Genomic DNA, 21,401 nt, shown 5'->3' on the forward strand with positions numbered 1-21,401 from the left:
CCACTGGACTGAAGGAGGCGTCATCCGCCATCACCCGTTTCGTCTGGACCTCTGAGCACGCCTACCAGATCAAGCTGAACATGTGAGATAGGCGTTCCTCCACCTATCTTCCCCTGGTTTGTGAATCCCTGGGGAGAGGGCCCCAGAGCCCAAGCTCCAGCCTACGCCTGGATGTCTACACTACACTTTTATAGCCCTGCAGCCTGCAGCCTGCAAGGCAGACATGGGTCAGCCGTGGGTGTTTTATTACAGTGTAGACATACCCACTGTGTCTACACTACTGGGTGCACCCACAGCCTGGCTCACAGGCTTGAGAACAGAAGCCAAGCAAGCCCACCCCAACAGTCCACCCTGCAGGGTCGTACATGCACCAAATGCCGCTCCCCCGAATCCACACTGGCACGTCTGGTGCGCAGGCATGGTGCTAGGATTGCTGGAGGTGTATCCCAGGATTCTTTGCACCACAGCACAACCGGAGCTGCTCTAGGAACTGTTTGTTGTTGTATAGTGGGGACAACTTGTCAGTCCTTTCTGATCTGAACCTGTAAGTCAGGTTAGCCTGTCAGTCATCCAGGCCCAGTGCATCAGCAGACAACAGGGTTCCTTTCCACCCATCTTCGAGGCAATGGATATTCCCTTACAGCAATCTTCTTGCTTCTGGATTTTAGAGGCAGGAGTTGCAGAACAAGAGGGGCCAGCCGTGCGATGACCCGAGAACCAACCCACAGGAGACTGCAGAGCTGAGTCCAGCCGATCCAGAGGCTGCCGTGGGAGAATGGACACGCAAAGAAACAGGTAGGGCAGATCTTTTGTCCCTTGGCTTGAACGGGATTGATTTGGTGCGTATAGTCCTGCCAGGGAGCCAGCGGCCGCAGGGTCAGTCTCCTAGCAAAAACACTGGACACAGCCAATGTTGGCAGGGGCTTCCTGAGTGATTGCATTTCCTGACTGGTGGAGGGATGGAGCTAGCTTACTACTTGATCCAGCCGCTGCCATACCTGGCCAGCAGCTCCACCTGTTCCATGTCCACAGCTGTGCTTGGTCCCGTTCCCCATGCCTGCTGTTGTCCCCTTTTCAGCCCTTGCCTTTCTCCATCCTTGACGGCCTTGGCTCTGACCTGACCACGTCTCCGACTCACCCCTTGGCTCTGACATTGATCCCTGGCCCATACACCTTGACTCTGCTCCCCTGGGTGTCTCATTGCCTTGATTCTGGACTCCAGCTCGGCTCCTCTCTAACCTCCAGGCCTGGCCGTCCCCATGGCTCCAACCATTAGGCATGACGGCCCATGTCCTAGTCGTATCCCTGACGAGTACAGATCTTGAGGTCCAGCTGAGGTCCTTTGGCTTGGTGAGTGGAGGAGCTATGTGATTGGGATGTCTTATTCTAGTCTGGACGTTGCCACAGTGCTATTGTTCAGGCTGACCTGAGCTGGTTTCCAATTAAAAGAACTTAGATTCACAGTATCTAGGCGCTACATCAGGACCCCTGTTATGCTAGGCACAGAGATGGTCCCTGCCTAGAGGAGCTTATGACCTAAATAGACAAGGCAGGAAAAAAATAAGGACGAGGAAAAAATACCACAGTGACTTGCACAAGGTCATGTGGCAGGTCAGTGTTAGAACCAAGGTTTCTGAGTCCTGTTCAGGAGGCCACCTGGCCTTCCTATGCTTGCTACTTGCGCTCCTGTGATTCACAGCCACATCTGAAGACTATCTGGGAGGAGAATAGGCAGTTCAGACATTTGAATGGGGTTTTGTTGCTACAGTTAATTGGGAAACCTTTCCAGGATCTTGCCTGGATAGTCATGGTGGATTAGATGAAGGGGTGTAGGAGCATCATATCCTTTAGAAAGGATAGCAGTGTGCCCAGGGGGTGAGAAGCAGGAAAGGAATAAGAGCTTGCAGAGTTAAAACAAGTTGATGAGGTTCTCAAAGATGAATGTTCCTTTGTTGACTCCGGTGTTGTTCCCTGGCACATTAGGTAGAGTGCAACACATGAGAGTGCTCTATATATCTCACCCCTCTGGTCTGGTTTGCCATGCCGTGCAGACAAACCCTATTTCTCCAACTGTGGACTCAAGCTCAGAGTACAACCCATTCCAAAAAAAGCAAATATGTGTTTGCACAATATTATTCTCACAACACCGATGAACAAAGTGATAAGGGAACCTGGAGATGCCAAGTCTAACCAAGAATGAATGATGAATTAGATGTGTTTGGGCTCAGAAATCTTTGGGAACGTCCTTAAGCAAGTTGGGGAGCAGAAGAATCCATGTGATTGCCACATTATCATTGTGAGGGGGAAAAGAGACATTAATGTACCTGGTATTCTGTTGTTCTCGGAAAGCACCCAGGCATTGCGACAATCAGGGTCTCTCTCCTCCATGAAATTTGTCTGGAGTGCAAAATGCTAAAGCACCCTCAGTTCACCCAGCTCTTGACTTCAGACCTTATGGCTCCTACACACAGTGCAAAAGCTACAGGGCCAGATTCAGCAGGGAAGAAACAAGCTCCTCTTGTAGCGAAGCAAATGAAGTCAGGTCCCACTTCCCATGTGCTGGAGATGATATTCACAGAGATAGACTATTCGTGAAGTGTTGTCAGATGCTACCGGTGTGGTGCTCTGCTGTCTCCTGTTGATATCACTCGGCTGCGTGCGTGTGTTCCCTCTGTGTGCTGCCCCAGCTCTGCGCAGATAGCTGACCCAGCAGACCCGAAAAGAACCCCCAATAACCACAGAGTCTAGTAAGATGCAAAGTCACGTCGACTAGGTTTATTGCGATCTTGGACACAATTGCAGTTCCCTGTAGGTTTCTTAGCCTAAATCAGGGCATACTACGAGAAAGTGCCTCTTGCCAATGGACCCGGCTCAGTGGTGGGACTTTCCACTGCCCCCTCGGCCGGACAAAGACACCACCCCAGGGATACATTCTTATACACAGGTACAAACAAGTTACACATCACTCCTGACGTATTGAGGTGCAACCCCTCTACGTAGCAAGGTGCCGCCTCTCACCTTGTACAGATTGGTTCGATCAAAACAACTCTATCCATCATTTTACCCTTTTGCCCCTGTCATTGGGATGGGTCGGCCTGTTCCATGTTATCTGTGGAATGTTCCAGTATAGTGTATGTTCTGATATCTGGTGTCCAGTACCTTGTAGGTATGTCTCTTTTTGCAGCATCAGCCCTTTCCTTGCCAGCTTCTGTGAGCAGGGCCTGCCTCTGGCTCACAGCTTAACTTTGCTTTATGTTAGCAAAGTCTTGACGATTTCTTTAGTTCAGGCCTCAGGCATCATACTGGGCCTCTATTAGGGCCTTCACTTACTACATGAAGTACTAATGTACACACAGTTATAATAGCCTTTATTGTGCGCATCACAGTGTGTTAGCCGAGCTCGTCTCTGTGCGTACATGACTTATCCAGCTGGAGAAAGACTTAAAAAACCCTGAAACTAGAGAGGAACCTGCAAAATGTCCCTTGGGGGAACAGGAGTGGAAACAGGCCAATGGTACAGCACGTGGGGACAGAGGTTGTATGGGACTCCGAGAGGGAACAGGGACTTGGGATGGGGAGGGGAGGCTGAGAGGATAGGGTGTCCAGGGGTGGAGGGCAATGAGATAGGGGCTGTGGGGGAAGGCCAATCTGAGGAGACAGAGGCACTGTGGGGAGGGAGGCGGTTGGAACAGGGGCTAGAGGAAGGCGGGGGGCAGAGGGGAGGATCAGAATGAAAGGTGGGAAAGAGTCTCCAAAGGCAACTCCTTCCCCCGCAGCCTGTTTCCCCTTGGGGTGCCTATTCCCATCAATCTACCTCCTCCCCTGCTTGCCAGCCAGGCCTTTGGGTGGTTGGCTGCTGCGGCTTCCCCCTCCTACTCGCTTTCCACTGGCAGCTCCAGGCTGGCTGGGCACCAGCAGAGGGAGCATTGAGAGCGGAGGAGAAGATGTTACAGCCGGCCCTGCTCTAAAGGGAAGACCAACAGCTGCCCCTAGTGGCCAGGAAAGTCACTGCAGCAGAATTCCTGCTGGATGTGTGAGGGAGATGGTAGCTGTATAGCTGGAACAAACCGACGAGGGGAACCTAACAGAGAATCCATTCACATTTTCTGATTTTTCAAGACATTCAATAAAGAGTAAAATTCAGGCCTGACTCAGAGACCGTGCAGCCCCCACCAGCGGGGCCTGGCCCCACAATTTGAAAAAGCCAGGTATAAAGTGCACGTCCAGGTATAAACTGAATGCAAGTTAGAAGTAATACAACTTGCACCAATTTGGCAGTCAGTGAGTATGCAATACAAGTGTAGCATACGCCAGTACATTCTCCAAACTTTTGAAAGCTGAGTCCCACCCCTAGGGAAATGAAGGAGACAGAGCTGCTCCAAAGTTTGCTGTCAAACCATTTTCAGCATTTCCAACTCTTGTGGTTTGAACTCAAGTCTCACGATATTTGGTGTGTTTCTTAAAGCCCCTCCTCCTGGAGTCATATGATTGCAAATCCCAGCTTTTATTTTTTTTTGGTAAAACACTACATTTCTAGCCCTTTTGGTTGCAGAGAATAGCCTGGTAATGTGAAGTGGGTGCACCTTAAAGGTTTAGAAACCAGCAGACTGGGAAAGAGAAACCTAAATGTATTATTTTTAAAAAACCATGATTTTTAGGGCCTGACTCATAATTTTTGAAAATTTGACTTTGGGAATACTGTATTCCCCCGTTCCGCCCCCCCTTCCCCCGCCACTTTTTGATGAACCAGAAGTTGTTCATGAAAAAGTTTGTTTTTCATCACCAGTGTTTAGTTTTGAGGTTTTCAATGAAAATCCAGCCAAAAACGTCTGTTCTTCAAAATATTCTTAGGGGAAGATAATTTCCCAGCCAGTTGCAAGACCATCGTACGTTGTAAAGGTCTACCTATCTCCCATGGCCTCACCCGCTGCCTATCCCTGATCAGTGCTTTGTGAAATCCTATTTTATGGAATCAACCTCTTCATCTCACACTAAAGTCAACGGACCTTAAGCCACGGAGGAGTTTTCCCACGTAAACAAATCTCTGCGCCACCTTCAGGTGCTTAATGGTGGCACAGAACATATTTTCCAGTATCTACAAATCACCTAAGTAAGACCCAGCTCACTCGTACTGTAAATTACAGGGGGAAATGTTGGCACAATCTCTCTCTGCAGAAAGAGTTCTGTGCAGAACTTCAGGGTCAATGTGACAATTGAATCAAAAGAAAAACAATGGGATTCTGTAAAAAAAAAAAAATTGAAAAAACAATCTGAATAAATTAATCTGTCTGATGTCGTCCAGTTGAAAATTGGGACATATGCATTCGTTATCATGTCTTCATACTCCTGTAAAGAAACGCAGGTCAAATCAACTCATTTCAGGTAAAATTCATCTGCGTTCAGAGTTATCAGTACAAGGCCTCTACCCTATGGGAATTCCATATATGTCCTGCAAAGAGGACTTAAGCGGTTCTATGCACCAGTTAAGTTCCAATGTGAATTTTCCTGTGATTAGTTATGCTGTTTAGTGGCTTGGAAACGTGAGATATAGAGGGTATTTCCCTAAACTTCCTGTTTCTTTCTCCTGGGCCTCCTTCCAAATCACGTAAAAAACTTTGCTGTGGACTTAGCCTCGTGGCCGAAAATGTAACTGCCACGACATGGAAATGAAACACTCCTCCACGTGAATCAGAATAGCTCCAGGGGATCTGGTGTAGTTTGGGAAAACAGTCATATGCTAATAGCCAGACTGAATACAACCTGCTATTATCCCTGTGTTTACATTAATTGACTGAAATGCTGTCCATCCCTTCAATTACACGCAGAGAACTTTCCATTTGAGGTCGAGTTCTCCTTCTAAGGTGAAATTTGCCCCTATACAGAGGGCCTGTGCAAGGTCCATGCACCAGTTAAGCCCTATTTTGAGGGCTTACGTTGAGCATAAACTTTCTGGGGGAACCCTTTGTGAACTGTGAAATGGTTCCTTCCTACCAATTTTCCACTGAACACATTTACAGGTGAAGAGGTGCTGTAACATTAGACTCCTTGTCTATTATGCGTTGCATCACGGGGGAGAGAGGAGATAATTCATCGAGTCCAAGGTCAGAAGGGACCGTTATGGCAGATCAAAGGAGATTAGATTTCACAGACACTAGACCAGGGATGGGCTAACTTTTTGGCCCAAGGGCCACATCTGGGTGGGGAAACTGCATGCAGAGCCATGAATGTAGGGCTAGGGCCGGCTCCAGGGTTTTGGCCGCCCCAAGCAGCCAAAACCAAAAAAAAGCCGCGATCGCCATCTAAAAAAAGACGCGATCGCGATCTGCGGTGGCAATTCGGCGGGAGGTCCTTCACTCCCAGGTGGAGTGAGGGACCGTCCGCCGAATTGCCGCCGAATACCTGGAACTGCCGCCCCTGTCCGGAACGGCCGCCCCAAGCACCTGCTTGAGAAGCTGGTGCCTGGGGCCGGCCCTGTGTAGGGCTGGGGCAGGGGGTTGGGGTGCAGGGTGTGGGAGGGGGTGCAGGGTGCAGGACAGGGCTCAGGGAAAGGGGTTGGGGCAGAAGAGGGGTGCCGGGTGTACGAGGGGGCTCAGGGAAGGAGGTTGGGGTGCAGGAGGGGGTGCGGAGTGCGGGAGGGGGCGCAGGGCAGGGGGTGGGGGAGAAGGGGGGGGTGGGGTGTAGGAGGGGGCTCAGGGCAGGGGTTTGGGGAGCAGGAGGGGGTGCAGAGTGCAGGAGGGGCTCAAGGTGCGGGCTCCGGCCCGGCACCACTTACCTGGAGTGGCTCTGGGGTGGCAGCAGCACACACCAGGGCCTGCCCTGGCCCTGGACCTGGCCCCGTGCCTCTCCTGGAAGCAGCCGGCACCATGTCCCTGTGGCCCCTGGGGGAGGGGGGCAGAGGACTCCGTGCACTGCCCTCGCCTGTGGATACCTCCCCCGAAGCTCCCATTGGCCGCGGTTCCCCATTCCCAGCCAATGGGAGCTGCGGGGGGGAGTGCCTGCAGGTGAGGGCAGCGAGCGGAGCCCTCTGCCCCCCCTCCCCCAGGGGCTGCAGGGACGTGGTGCTGGCTGCTTCCGGGAGCAGCGCGGGACCAGCCACGCCACAGGGGTGGCAATCCTGTGGGCCGGATCCAGCCCGCGGGCCATAGTTTGCCCACCCCGATCTAGTCTGACCTCCAATATACCACAGGCCATGGGACGTCCCGAAAATAATTCCTAGAGCAGATCTTTTAGAAGAACATCCAATTGATTTAAAAATTGCCCGTGATGGAGAATCCACCATGACCTTTGGTAAATTGTTCCAATGGTTGTACCTTCACAGATTGTGTCTTCGTAAAGTATGGGCCAAGAGCAAATTTCCCCTTTGAATTGCATTGCAATGCATAGTTAAGTTTATGGCTTTGTTGAAATGTGGTCAACTGAACAGTCTTCCAGGAGCTGCAGAACCTCAGGCTGGGCCTGAATATTGAGACTGCTACATACCTGACGTTGCTGGAGGGACAAGAATGCACGTGGGTAAAACATCTTTATTACAGTGTGTTATACTCAGCATTTCAGTTAGCCCTGGAAGAAGGTGGGTGATAATACACATAATTTTCGTGTGTAATTATAGGCGAGATAATAATATTGAAAGATGCCATAGAGAGGAAGGATGGTCCTGTGGATGTGACACCATCCTGAGGGGGAGGGATAGCTCAGTGGTTTGAGCATTAGCTTGCTAAACCCAGAGTTATGAGTTCAATCCTTGAGGGGGCCATTTAGGGAACTGAGGTAAAAATCTTTCTGGGGATTGGTCCTGCTTTGAGCAGGGGGTTGGATTAGATGACCTCCTGAAGTCCCTTCCAACCCTGATATTCTATGAGAGATGTGGGTTCAATTTCTTGCTCTGTCACAGACTTCCTGGGTGATCTTGGTCAAGTCACTTCATCTCTCCAGTGGAATTTGGGGGCCTCTGTGTCCCACTGACTCCAGCTGGGGTTGTGGATGGTGAACTTGTCTGAAAAATCAGGCCCAGGGTATATCAAGTTTCAGCACCCAAAATTAGAGGCAGCTTTTGAAAATGTGGGTGTCTGGCCTGTCAATCTCGTACCTGGGTGTGGAACACGGATGGGCCCCTTTTGAAGCCATTATTGAATTCTCTGGAGCTCGAAACACTGGCCCAGGGGATGGAGCTGATACGGGGCAACTGCAGAGAGCCTGGGCTAGATTATTTGTAACGGCACCAGATTGATTTACACCAGCTGAGGATCTGGCTCCATACACCCAGTGCACACTGAGGGCCAAATTCTACTCTTCGGCACTTTGGATTTATACCGTTGTCACTCCATTGAATCCAACAGAGCAGATCCAGATTGACAGGGGTGTGACTGACAGCCAAATTTGGCTCTGGACGGGCAGTTCCCTGTAGAGCCCTTCCATAGCTGCCTCCTCTACACACAGATGAACTGGATGAGGGAGAGTCAAGGAAGAGAATCATGCCTTTTTCCCACCCCTTGCATTACTTGCATACCTCATGCACAATAGACTGTATGAGGGATAGTGTGGGAACCTGAACGGAAAGTGTCCTCGCTCTTGTTGGGCCAGGCCACACCCTTAATCTCATTAGATTTTTTCATAATTAACATCGGAGCTGAAGTTGTTCGTCAGCTTTAGGGTAATTCTCCTTCACCGGGATCAAGACAGCATGAAGACGATCTGACGCTCTCCTAGCTCCTGGTGGTTGTATTTCGTATATTACCTGGACTTGTCAGTGTGTTCTAAGTTTATGAACTTTGGGCAAGACCTCAGATGGTATAAATCGGGCCCAAAATTCCTTCCATGGGCTTTTACATCAGCTGGGAATCTGGCCCTGCAACTAGAAGCTAGATTTGTGTGGTAAAACTTTTACTGTCCTAATTTGACTGCACTGGGAAGAATTTGTTCATTTTACTTTATGTCGCTTCAAACCAGCAGTCCATCTTCATTCAGCAAAGCACTTAAGTACTTTATATGCTCAGCTTTAAGCATGCATCTCCCATTGGTTTGAATAGGACTTAAGCACGTAGTTAAGTGCTTTTTCTGCCAGAGAAATCAGGTCAATGTGGATTTAGGCCCCAGTCCTGCAAACACTTACGCTGAGGCTTAACTTCCAGTGCATGAGCAGTTCCACTCGTGTCAGTGGAACAGTTACGTGCTTCACACTAAACACATGCATAAGTGCGTGCACGATGAAGGCCTTGCAGATCAGCTTGCTCAAACAGAGATTTAAAATACTATCGAGTTGGATAGTGGATCTTCTTACAAAAAAGTTTGTTAAAATATGTTTGACTCAACATGTTTGGCTCCGCCGGCGGCCCCCCGCCATGTGTCCTGTTATTTTGTTCCTCTCATCCTGTCACCCTATGCACAACCCCCTTTTGATTCAGTGTTGGCCCATTTTTGTGTGAGCAAAATTTGGTTCATGTAGAATCATAGAAAAGTAGAGTTGGACGGGACCTCAAGTCCATCCCCACTCTGTTTCTCTGTGTGTAAAATACTTTATATGGTTGCCAGATCCGCCGGTTACATCTTTGCTTTAAAATACTGCAGCCGGTTCTGTCCCTGTGAAAAACAAACTGGGTGAAACATTTTTTGGCAAACACTGGAACAATGTGATTAATTTCTATTTGCTGCATAAAAGCCGGTCAGAAAGACATCTCAGTGTCAGCGGAGTGAAACGCTGACAAGCACTATTAAATAGGTGTGTAGTGTTTGTCTTTATTTAGCAGAGTATAAAGACTTTCTCATATTGCTCCCAGGCAAACCAAGCCCATCAAAGCACTCCGTTCATCTCTGGTTTCCCATGCAACCAAGCCCAGCTCCTCAAACGCACAGGGCCCCATGGATCCTGGGTGTAACTTTACTGAGATCATGGGCTGAATCTCAGGTTCTCAGGTCCACCTCCCTCAGAGTCGCAACCTCAAAGCACCATCTACACAGGTGTTTTTAGTGTGCACTGCTAGCGCAAGCCCTGCTAGGACAAGTCTGTGGACTCAGGCTGGGAGGTTCAGACCCAGGTGCAGTGTAGACATACCCACAAAGTGCAAAGGGAAGGGGGCAGTTCTGGCCAGGCCCTCTCAGCGGTCCAGAGAGGCCCAGGCCACTTCCAGCTTTTGAGGCCCCTAGCCATAATAATAAAAAATGACGACACATGAAAACAAAATAAGGCACTAAAATGTAACGATTCTCTACCCTTCAACACGCACTTGATCCAGCACCAGCCACTAGTAGTGGTCTGTTTATAATCAGCTGATTTGAGAGGACACGTTCATCGTGGTCTAATCTTGTGCCATCAGAACCGATATATTTTTATTAATATTTCTGAACATTTTTAACTCTTTAATATGACAAAATCTATATCAGTTAACAAAAAAGTATGTCTTTTACCAAATCACATCTCTTATTTGCTTAAATTCGCAGCTCTAAGCTGAGAGAGTGTGTCACATTTTGGTCCAATAGGGATGCACATAAAAACAAGTTGTGAAACTTATCAAATGCCAAAAAATTAACAAGGGTCTACATTTGAGGCCCCTTTTGAGTTTGAGGCCCAGGCCAAATGGTCCTCCTGCCTCCCTCCTCCCCCCCTGATTGGCTCTGGTTCTGGCAATCAGTCTGTTTAGTTCTCTGCTTTTCTCCTGCCTTCAGATCTTTAAACAAATCACATGGTTGTGCAATTGCTACATGCATAGAGCTCCCTCAGCGAAGACATAGGAGATTCTTGCTTCTCATTGGTCCTGATGAAACATATCCAAACATCCATTCTCTTCATTGGGCAGTTCTATGTGTGAAGCAATTGCAGGACCATGTGTCTTGTTCAAAGATGAAATAAAGAAATAATCTCAAACCTCCAAGGCCAGGAGAAGAGCAGAGCCGTGCAGAATTTTGCTCGAGGTGACTGTTGCATACAAATGCATTGCAGGCTTTGGTCATTCTGTTGTATCAGGGGCTCATGTAAGAAAGATGACCAACAACTAGATGTAGAAATGGTCGGAATATTTTGCCCCATTGAAATTTTCAGCTAAATTTTCCCTATTGCAGGGAGGGATAGCTCAGTGGTTTGAGCATTGGCCTGCTAAACCCAGGGTTGTGAGTTCAATCCTTGAGGGGGCTACTTGGGGATCGGGGCAAAATCAGTACTTGGTCCTGCTAGCGAAGGCAGGGGGTTGGAGTCGATGACCTTTCAAGGTCCCTTCCAGTTCTAGGAGATGGGATATCTCCATTAATTTCTAAAACTAAACATCTTTGTTTCCATGGAGATTTGTAGGGGAAAGTTTCAATTTTTGACACAAAAATGAAACCCCCAAACCTGAAAATTTTAGGCTGATGTGCAACCTATTTTTATTATTATTATGATAGGATTATTATTTTATTTGATCATTTCTTAAAATAAATATATAATTATTGTCATTCCACATGAAGCTGGTGGAAAAAAATTCCAACACAATTCTTTTTCAGAGAAAAGGCTTTTTAGAGCAACTGAACATTTTCACAAAAAATGGCCATTTGGAAATTTTTTGGTTTCCTTTCTTTTCAGTCGGGGAAATAAACCCTATCAGATATTTACTTTATTTATTGTGGGCAAAAAAGTATGTGTGTGTGTGTGGGGGGGAGGGATAGGAGGGTGTTTTTGTTTTGTTCCTACTGAAGTGAAATTTTCCACTGAAAAATGTTGAATCAAATTAAAAATGTTCATTTCTTTCTGACCTTTTCACGAACCTTTGTGCTGCCATGTCTTCAGAAATTCTGAACGTAGAGAGCTCAACTGTGATCCCCTTGGGAGTTTATCTAAGTAAGCTAGGGTGGCCAATTTTGGTTGCATGTGTTCCTGGAGATTTCATCACATGACATAATCTTAAATTAAATATTAATCTTTAATTCCTGGAGACTCCAGGCCAATCCTGGAGGGTTGGCAACCCTAAAGTAATCCCTCAGTACCAAAAGAGTAAGGGTTTCAGGTTCTGGACCAAATGCTTCTCCTTACTGTTTCATTATTATTATTAATAATAATAATAATAATAATTTTTACCTCTGTAAGGTCTAGGCACCCAGTCATGGATCAGGGCCCCATTGTGCAAGGTGCTGTACAAACCCAGAAGAAAAAGACAGTCCCTTCCTCAAACAGCTTATTGTGAGAGTATGAATGTAATAACAATAATACCTAGCTTTTCTATAATGTTTTTCATCCATAGGTCTCAAAGCGGTTTACAAAGGAGAGCACTATCGTTAGTCACATTTATGTTTACAGATGGGGAAACTGAGGCACAGAGTGGTGAAGTCACTTGCCATGGTCACCCATTGGCCAAGCCAGGAATAGAAACCAGGTTTCCTAAGTACCAACCCAGTGCTCCAGCCACTAAGCCACACTTCCATAGGAGCAATCCATTTGAAGATTGCACAAATCATGGCCCCTAAATAGAGCTGTCCTTGTTAATGATCATCAAGCCAGTGCAGCTGCCAAACAGCTGTTCTATGCCCCCAGGCCAAGAATCCTCATGAAATTTTTGTCCAGCATTAGTAAGCAGGAGATTTTTTAAAGGCACTAATAGGATATAGACCCCGCTGACTTTCATTCTAATTAATTCAGACAAGTCTCCCAGTCACCTTGATGATGAGTAAGTTGTTTTAGCTTTTAAATGAATGTAGGGCTTTGGTGAGATACCAGATGGATAATCCTGGAAATTGACGTATTCCATCCACCTCTGTTCCTGGGTGCATTCATTTACCTTGGGGCTTCAGCTTACTGTCTGTGTCAGTGAAAGACAGTAGAAGACAGTAGAAGAATACAAGAACTAGGGGCCACCAAATGAAATTAATGGGCAGCAGGTTTAAAGCAAATAAAAGGAAGTTCTTCTTCACACAGCGCACAGTCAACCTGTGGAACTCCTTGCCTGAGAAGGTTGTGAAGGCTAGGACTATAACAGGGTTTAAAAGAGAACTGGATAAATTCATGGAGGTTAAGTCCATTAATGGCTATTAGCCAGGATGGGTAAGGAATGGTGTCCCTAGCCTCTGTTTGTCAGAGGGTGGAGATGGATGGCAGGAGAGAAATCACTTGATCATTATCTGTGAGGTTCACTCCCTCTGGGGCACCTGGCATTGGCCACTGTCGGTAGACAGGATACTGGGCTAGATGGACCTTTGGTCTGACCCAATACGGCCGTTCTTATGTTCTATGTTCTAAGACTGGCTTCATCTGGCCCTGCAGTTTCCACCTGCATTATTCGTGGTAAGGGCTGTCACTCGAGAATTGGGGTTTTTAGTCCCTTACGATGTTACAGCATGGTACATAGTAACTGAAGAGCTTTGGACAATTGCCACCTGGGGGTATGTGAAACCAATGAGCAACCATCGCTGACTCAGATGAGAGAGCCAATTGGTTCTGAAATTGGTTCTCGAAACATGGCTTGTAGTTCGGGGCACATTCATATGGAAACACCTTTGTTTTGCAGCAGGAAAATAAAAACGATTCGCCTCTGAAAGCGAAGCTCCGTGTCTGAGCACTCGCTGCTGGAAAATGAGGCGTTAGATAACCCTGTTGCTGGGTCGAAGCCGATCAGCGATGCAGACTCCCATCAGTTCCACGGGAGTGGTTGAGTTCACTGAGCGTTTAACAAGTTCATTTCGACACCTGCCTGCCAGGAATGTCAAAACCATTAAGGCGCTCAACTGATCGCTTCACTTCCAGGCAACCCAGCCCAGATCCCAAAGGATAAAAGGGGCAAGGCTCCGGTGGGGTGTTCACCAGAAGGCACCGCTTGCCGACTCCGCTCCTTTCCCACAGCAGCGCTGATATCTCCCACCATGATGAGCTGGCAATCCGGCAGCATCCGAAGTGGAGGTGGGAGCAAGGGCTTCAGTACAGTCTCTGCTGTGGTTCCAAGTAGCCACAGAGCCAGCTTCAGTTCGGTTTCCGTGTCAAGAGGCGGCGGAGGTTTCGGAAGGCTCAGCGGCGGAGGCAGTTTTGGCAGCCGGAGCCTCTATAACCTAGGGGGCACTAAGAAAATTTCCATCGGTGGTGGGAGCAACCTCCGGAGTGGATTTGGGGGTGGAGCTGGTGGTGGCTTCGGTCTTGGCGGCGGAGGTCATGGTGGCGGATCTAGCTTTGGTGGGGGAGCTGGCGGTGGTGGGCTCAGTATTGGTGGTGGAGCCGCTGGGAGTGGATTTGGCTTTGGTGGCAGTGGGCTTGGTTTTGGTGGCGGGGGAGGCTTTGGTGGAGGTAGAAGTCCAGCAGGATTTGGGGGTGGCAATTTACCTGGCATGGGTACCATCCAAGAAGTGACCGTCAACCAAAGTCTCCTGGCGCCACTGAACCTGGAGATTGACCCAAACATCCAACAGGTGCGAAAAGAGGAGAAGGAGCAGATTAAGAGTCTCAACAATAAATTTGCTTCTTTCATTGACAAGGTGAGAGTTTATCAGAAACTACGGTGATGGGAGTGCTGTGGAAAAAGGCAGATAGATGGAAAGGAATGGAAAAGGCATGTTTTCATATTTGGATATCTACAAAAACCCATGAGTTAATAAGTCTCTCACCCGGCAAGTGTTTCCTCTTTGCACTGATTGATTCAAATCTTCCAGTAAATGAACGTGCTTCTAAATAGCTACGAGAATCCAGATTTCTCAGTGGTTAACATTGGAAACTGAACAGACCAGGGACTTGATTTGCTCCACCCCACCCCCAACCGCACACAGAAAGAGGGGAAACGTGAAATATAGATTGCAAAATCCACAACTATTTCATTAATATTTGTAATCCCTTTTTGGGACACAATTTGAAATGTCAGTGAAACATGGTGTTCGTCTCTAATTGGGGCATTTCCTCTAACTCTCACCTTTCTGCTAATGCTTGACCACAAGCTGAATCAGTTTTCTCTCAGTCACTATTTAGGTATAACTCCATGTTTCTATATTGAGGTCCTTACTTGGGTTTACTCAGGAAAATGCCATTAAATGGAGTACACCTGAGTCCAGACTGAGCCCAAATGAAGGAAAACTGGAGTAAGCCAATACTTAGCGACAGAAGAAGTTAAATACCATTACACCACTTACAAAGATGGGGAAACTGAGGCACAGAAGTCACACAGACGGTCGGCGATAGGAATAAAACCCAGATATCTCGAGTCCCAGTCTATATTGTCCTAGCTAGTACATCAGCCTACCTCAGGAATTGAGCTGGTCAGTGGGAGATTTGCTTGGCTAAAGACTACGTTAATGTGAGAGACCCTGAGGATTTGGCCCGTTGTTTTCGAGAAAATGTAGGGGTTAATTTAATATGTCCTCTCTTGCCCCCTGAACCGCCAAGTTACTGAATTTCAGGTGTCAACCTGTTTGCGAATATCTTCCATTAAATATCTTCTGCCTGTTGGGTTTCAGGTCCGCTTCCTGGAGCAGCAGAACAAGGTGCTTGAGACCAAGTGGACCCTGTTGCAGGATCAGGGTCAGAAATCCAATTCCAACAAGAATAACCTTGAACCCTTCTTTGAGTCTTATATCAACAACCTGAGGAAGCAGCTGAACAACCTATTAAATGAAAGAGGGCGGATGGAGGGAGAACTGAAGAACACGCAGGACCTTGTAGAGGATTTTAAGAACAAGTAAGTGAATGTTTAATGGAAGGACATTGAGCTGATCTGTACTGAGTTATACACTCTACAGTCGTTCCAGTTTGGAAGGTGGGTATCAGATCCCTGTCTGTACAGTAGCTTTGTTGCGATTAGGGCTAGTTGATAAAAATTAGATGGAACAGTTTTCTGTTGGAAAAGACAGTGAAAAAGTTTCATGGGAACATGTTGATTTTGACGAAATGTTCAATGGAAAAGCGTTAAAATGAATTGTTTTGACTCTTGTTTCATGCTGATAATGTTGAAATGTTTCATTTGGACTTTACTGTTTTGTTTCATTTTGTATTAACTTTTATTCATAGATTCATAGATTCTAGGACTGGAAGGGACCTCGAGAGGTCATTGAGTCCAGTCCCCTGCCCGCATGGCAGGACCAAATACTGTCTAGACCATCCCTGATAGACATTTATCTAACCTACTCTTAAGTATCTCCAGAGATGGAGATTCCACAACCTCCCTAGGCAATTTATTCCAGTGTTTAACCACCCTGACAGTTAGGAACTTTTTCCTAATGTCCAACCTAGACCTCCCTTGCTGCAGTTTAAGCCCATTCTACCATCATTATGGTAGAATGATTTGAACTATATATTATAGTTCACATTTTACACACGTATTTAACATAATAATATATTTTAACATCATCTGCACAAAACAATCTGATATTACTGGAAGACAATGTTTCACATTAAAATTTTTCAGAATTTCCACACTGAGAAAAATGTCAAAATTCCAACTTTCTGTTCTGATTCAGAGTGACAACAAATTTGGAAATGTCTGAATTTCCCCCAGAGGGGAAATTCCATTCTCCAACCAGTTCAAGTTGTGATACATTTTTTTCATGCTTACAGCAGGCATGACCAACACACATGGCCCAAATCTTAAGCCTGCACATGTGAGTTTGTTAGGGACAAAAACCCAAGAGATGGAGCATGTTTGCTGAGGAGATATATGGAACACCGTGTGAGTCTAGTGACTGGCATACATAGAATGTTTATGAGTTTTCCACTGCTCCAAACAAATGCATTCGTTCCATTAGTTTAATCAGCAGAGGCTCATGCGTTAAGATCTGGTGTTCAATCCTTGCACATGACATTCCAGCCGCATCCCTACTGTTGCAAGGGAAATTAAAACATCTCGCAAGCTTATAGAGCACAGCTTTACAGCAGCTTTGCAGAGTGGATGTGGAAAGAGAGAGGAGGTGAGACCATAGATTCATAGATTCTAGGACGGGAAGGGACCTCGAGAGGTCATCGAGTCCAGTCCCCTGCCCTCATGGCAGGACCAAATATTGTCTAGTGTTGACCAACAGGGTCAACGCCGGTGGGCCATGAACACACACAGAGATGGAGCTGCATCCAGATGTGAATCTGAGTTCTGTAGCAGACTGGACCTTGAAAGCCCCCCTGCCAAAATTTTAGAGAGGTTGAAAATATGGATCATGTTGAGAAGCTAAATTTTGAAGCGAAAGCCAATCGCTAGCCTGGACTGCAGCTACTGCAAATAGTGTCTGGAAAGATTTCCTTTTTTCTAAACGTCTATCTTCCTGTTTTGAAGCCAAAAATTCAAAGAATCAGCATGACCAAAGGAAGTGCATTTTGTAAAAAGCATTACCCTAAATTTCAGTAGAAACCATAATCATGCTACAAGAAAGGTGGCCAGGTTAATCTTAGGCCTGGTCTACACTAGGACTTTAATTCGGATTTAGCAGCGTTAATCCGAATTAACCCTTCACCCGTCCACACTACAGAGCCAGTTAATTCGAATTAAAGGGCACTTAAAATCGATTTCTGTACTCCACCTCGACGAGCGGAGTAGTGCCTAAATCGATTTTGTTAATTCGAATTAGGGTTAGTGTGGCCGCACACCACCGAATTACTGTGGTTAAAGTAATGGGGTAGTGTGGCCGCACACCACCGAATTAATGTGGTTAAAAACCGAATTAATGTGCTTAGTGTGGCCGCGCACAATCGAATTTATACAACCTGTTTCCCAAATTCGAATTATCTAAATTCGGATTAATCCTGTAGTGTAGACATACCCTTAGAAACAGGCATTTGCAAATGGGAGCTCAGGCAAGAAATTCTTGCCTTCCTGCCTCTCCTATTCCATGAACAAGGTCTAGCGCTGCCTCCCCTCTATCCCTACAGATACGAAGACGAAATCAACAGGCGCACAGCCGCGGAGAATGAGTTTGTGGTGCTCAAGAAGGTGAGCCGTGCTAAGATCGATTACAATTTTCATCCTGTTTGCGGTATCGAAGGCTGAGATTTTCAAAGGCACCTAAGAGAGCTGGTGTCCTAATCCAATTGAAAGGCCTCCTTGGCCCTACAAGGTTCAATTGTCCCACTAAGTCTTCCAAGGGGGTTGGAGGTAGCAACTTTTCCCCACTCCCACCCCGCTGACACTACACTAGAGCTGGCCTGGACCTGGCAGAATGCCAGCATTTCTGAAGGGTAAGGGAGGGATTGTGAGCAGACCCCAAAATATTACCTCCATGCTTTACGCCCTCCCTATCTTTGGCCCAGAATGCTTCAGAGTTCTTCCCCTATAAGCTCTATGCACCCCCTAGCTGAGCTTTGTCCTTTAAAAGTCAGCAGTGCAATGAAGTGTCTCTATCAACTTCCCCAGCCCACACGGAGCCGGAAAGGCCGCTTGAGCTTCTCCCCTAGGCAATCCTGGGCTTCTTTTCTGCGCCAGCCGAGGCCTCTAGGCTGCAGTTGTGACTGTGCTTGCTGTTTCTCAGGATGTGGATGCCGCCTATATGAACAAGATAGACCTGGAGGCCAAGGTGGATGCGTTGATGGATGAGATCCACTTCCTCAGAACCCTCTATGACGCGGTATTGCTTCTTCTCACGGCATCTTCGCTAGGAAGTTAAATACGGCCTATGTTCATGAGCAGGCTTAACGCGGGAGGGAATCAAGACCACCACAGACGGCGGTTTTGTCCATTGAATAGGGCATTGGGCTGGCATTCGGTAGACCTGGGTTCTGTTCCTAGCTTTGCCACTTAGCTGCTGTGTAATCTTGGAGTCGCGTCATTTCATTGCTGTTTTGTCTACTTTTATCATAAGGTCTTCGGGGCCAGGTCTATCTCATTCTGCGTTGATACGGTGCCTGACTCAATGGGGCCCTGACCTTGGCTGAAGCCTCTACATGCGACTGCAATATTAATAAAAACACATGCCTTTTTATCGTACAAGAGAATAATCTTTAGGATTTCTAAGTACATAACTCCTGTAGGGCTACTGCAGTGACTCCGTGCCACTCAGATTTACACTTCTCAGACTCCTAGACTTTCAAACTTCACATCACCTGAGTGGTTTTGAATAATACCAATTTCCAGTGTGCTCCTGTCTCTGTGTTCGGCTTAAATAAAAATGCTAGAGTCCAGATTCTGATCTCAGTTGCCCCTTTGTAAATCCAGAGTAACCTCGTTGATTTCTGTGGAGTCACTCTGGATTGACACAGGTGTGGAGTCACTTTGGATTTACACTAGAATCTGGACCTAAACTTCTAAAGATAGTGAATTCGTTTTTGATGCGCTACACCACTGTCAATCCAGAGCAGCTCCACTGATACACAACTGGACTTTCTCCTGATTTGCACCTGGGTACATGGAAGGAGAATCAGGTCCAGCATTTTTAAAGGCAGATGGTGGCTATCGGGACATTTCTGCACTAGAGGTGACTCAGGCGCCCATGTACTTCTGCAGGAACTGGCCCAGCTGAATGCCCAGGTGTCTGACACCTCCGTCATCCTGTCGATGGACAACAACCGAGACCTGGACCTTAGCAGCATCGTGAACGAAGTCAAAGCTCAGTACGAGGACATTGCTAACAGGAGCCGAGCCGAGGCCGAGTCATGGTATCAGAACAAGGTGAGTGGATCTATAAGCGGAGGACCCCGGATTCTTCTCTGGGTGTTCAATTCTTTTAAAACAGTGCCCAGAGCTATGCCGTTATTGCCGCCCAAATGGGTGGCTGCTTAGTTAAAGTGCATGGTTGGGCATTAGGTTGTATTTTTTTCCCCCTCTTGTTTCTGAATATTAGTTCGAGGAGCTGCGAGCCACTGCTGGGAAACACGGCGATGACCTGCGGAACACAAAGGGAGAAATCTCAGAGCTCAACCGGCTGACCCAGAGGTTACGGGCCGAGATTGAGAATGCAAGGAACCAGGTAGGAACGGCTCTCACTAGAGACGGGAGAAGACAGAACCGCCTGCTCCTGTCACCCAGTTTCCTGCCCCCCGCCCCACTCTGTCGGCTGCAGCACTGTGAGGATGTATAGCCACACCAGCTGCAGTCAGTAGGGGGCGACATGTCACACGTAAGTAGTTTCATTCCACCCAGCAGAGGGCAGTGGTGTGCATGCGTGCTCACACACCTACGTATCAGCCTTCTCTCCACTGCACTAAATCATTCTTGCTAAGCCAGAGACTCAGCCCTCACAATAGTTTGTACGCTGCAGAGATGGCCATAGCTCAAAACGCTCCAGCACAAGACTTATCAGCAATAAATATAAATCAGTCACCACCCTCTGACTGGATATTGTGCCTCAGTAGCATAGGCCAGATTAGTGGTCATGATGATGCAGAAAACAGCTGCAATGAACATAAGAATGGCCCTCCTGGGTCAGACCAAGGGTCCATCTAGCCCAGTGTCCTGTCTTCCAACAGTGGCCAGTGCCAGGTGCCCTAGAGGGAATGAACAGAACAGGGAATCATCAAGTGATCCATCCCCTGTCGCCCATTCCCAGCTTCTGGCAAACAGAGGCTACGGAATTGTACAGGCCAGTCACTCCCCTGGTGCTAATAGCAGCAAGGAGTCAGCTCTCTGCCTGTGAATTTTGCACTGTTAAAGAAGAGTGGGAAAACACAGAGAGAAATGGCTGGTAATTAAAAGGAAGCCAACTCCCTTCCCCTGCAGTGCGCCAGTCTGCAGACGGCGATCGCGGACTCCGAGGAGCGTGGCGAGCTGGCGCTCAAAGATGCCAGGATGAAGGTGGCTGATCTGGAGGATGCTCTCCAGAAGGCCAAGCAGGACATGACGCGCCAGCTGCGGGAGTACCAGGAGCTGATGAACGGAAAGCTGGCCCTGGATATCGAGATCGCCACCTACAGGAAGCTGCTGGAGGGAGAGGAGAGCAGGTGGGTGCAAGATAAGGAGAGTGATCATAATGCTTCTGACTCATTGAGATCCAGCACTCTTCATCTACAGCTCTCAAAGCACTTTTCAATGGGGGGAGGGGAGTACCTTTATCCCTATTCTACAGACAGGGAGACTGAGGCACCGAGAGTAAATTGAGGTAGACACAGTGGTGAGTCTAATATAAATTCCTAAATAGAGAGATAGTAATGTATGCACATAGAGAGAGAGAGAGAGAGAAAGTTCTATATGCAGACTGATATAGCAATTCAGAATAACGTAGATAGACAGATAGAGGAGTGTATATGGAGGATGGATGGATGGATAGATAGATGTGTATGTGTGGGGATAGCTAGATACTTCCTTTCCCAAGGTTACCTAGCAAGCCACTGGCAGAGCTAGAATAGAACCCAAGTCACTTTATTACTTGTATTGAAGTCGCACCTAGAGGCACCAATCCGCGATCAAGAGCCCATTGGGCTAGGTGGTTGACAGTCCCCGCCCCAAAGAGCTTACAAAGTCCTTGCACAGGACAGGAGACAAGAGGTGGATACAACAAACATATGGAGGAGGGACCACAGGGAGCAGCATCTCCTGACTCAGCCCAGCACACTGAGTGGC

The 21,401-nt window shown here is 47.4% G+C and overlaps 1 protein-coding gene across 1 annotated transcript in view; it reads left to right on the forward strand.

Moving 5' to 3' along the window:
• Positions 1–13,818: 13,818 nt before the first annotated feature.
• The window catches only part of LOC112121881 (keratin, type II cytoskeletal 3-like), a 30,997-nt gene continuing 23,414 nt past the window's right edge, over positions 13,819–21,401 (forward strand). The window contains exons 1-7 of the mRNA XM_029913725.1: positions 13,819–14,418; positions 15,388–15,608; positions 17,783–17,843; positions 18,379–18,474; positions 19,350–19,514; positions 19,687–19,812; positions 20,562–20,782. Of these exons, the coding sequence (XP_029769585.1) occupies positions 13,819–14,418; positions 15,388–15,608; positions 17,783–17,843; positions 18,379–18,474; positions 19,350–19,514; positions 19,687–19,812; positions 20,562–20,782 (1,490 nt within the window). The remainder of the gene's footprint in view (positions 14,419–15,387; positions 15,609–17,782; positions 17,844–18,378; positions 18,475–19,349; positions 19,515–19,686; positions 19,813–20,561; positions 20,783–21,401) is intronic.

Source organism: Terrapene carolina, unplaced genomic scaffold (assembly GCF_002925995.2).
Source record: "Terrapene carolina triunguis isolate 2854851 unplaced genomic scaffold, T_m_triunguis-2.0 Scaffold836, whole genome shotgun sequence".
In the NCBI taxonomy this organism is placed as follows: domain Eukaryota; kingdom Metazoa; phylum Chordata; order Testudines; family Emydidae; genus Terrapene; species Terrapene triunguis.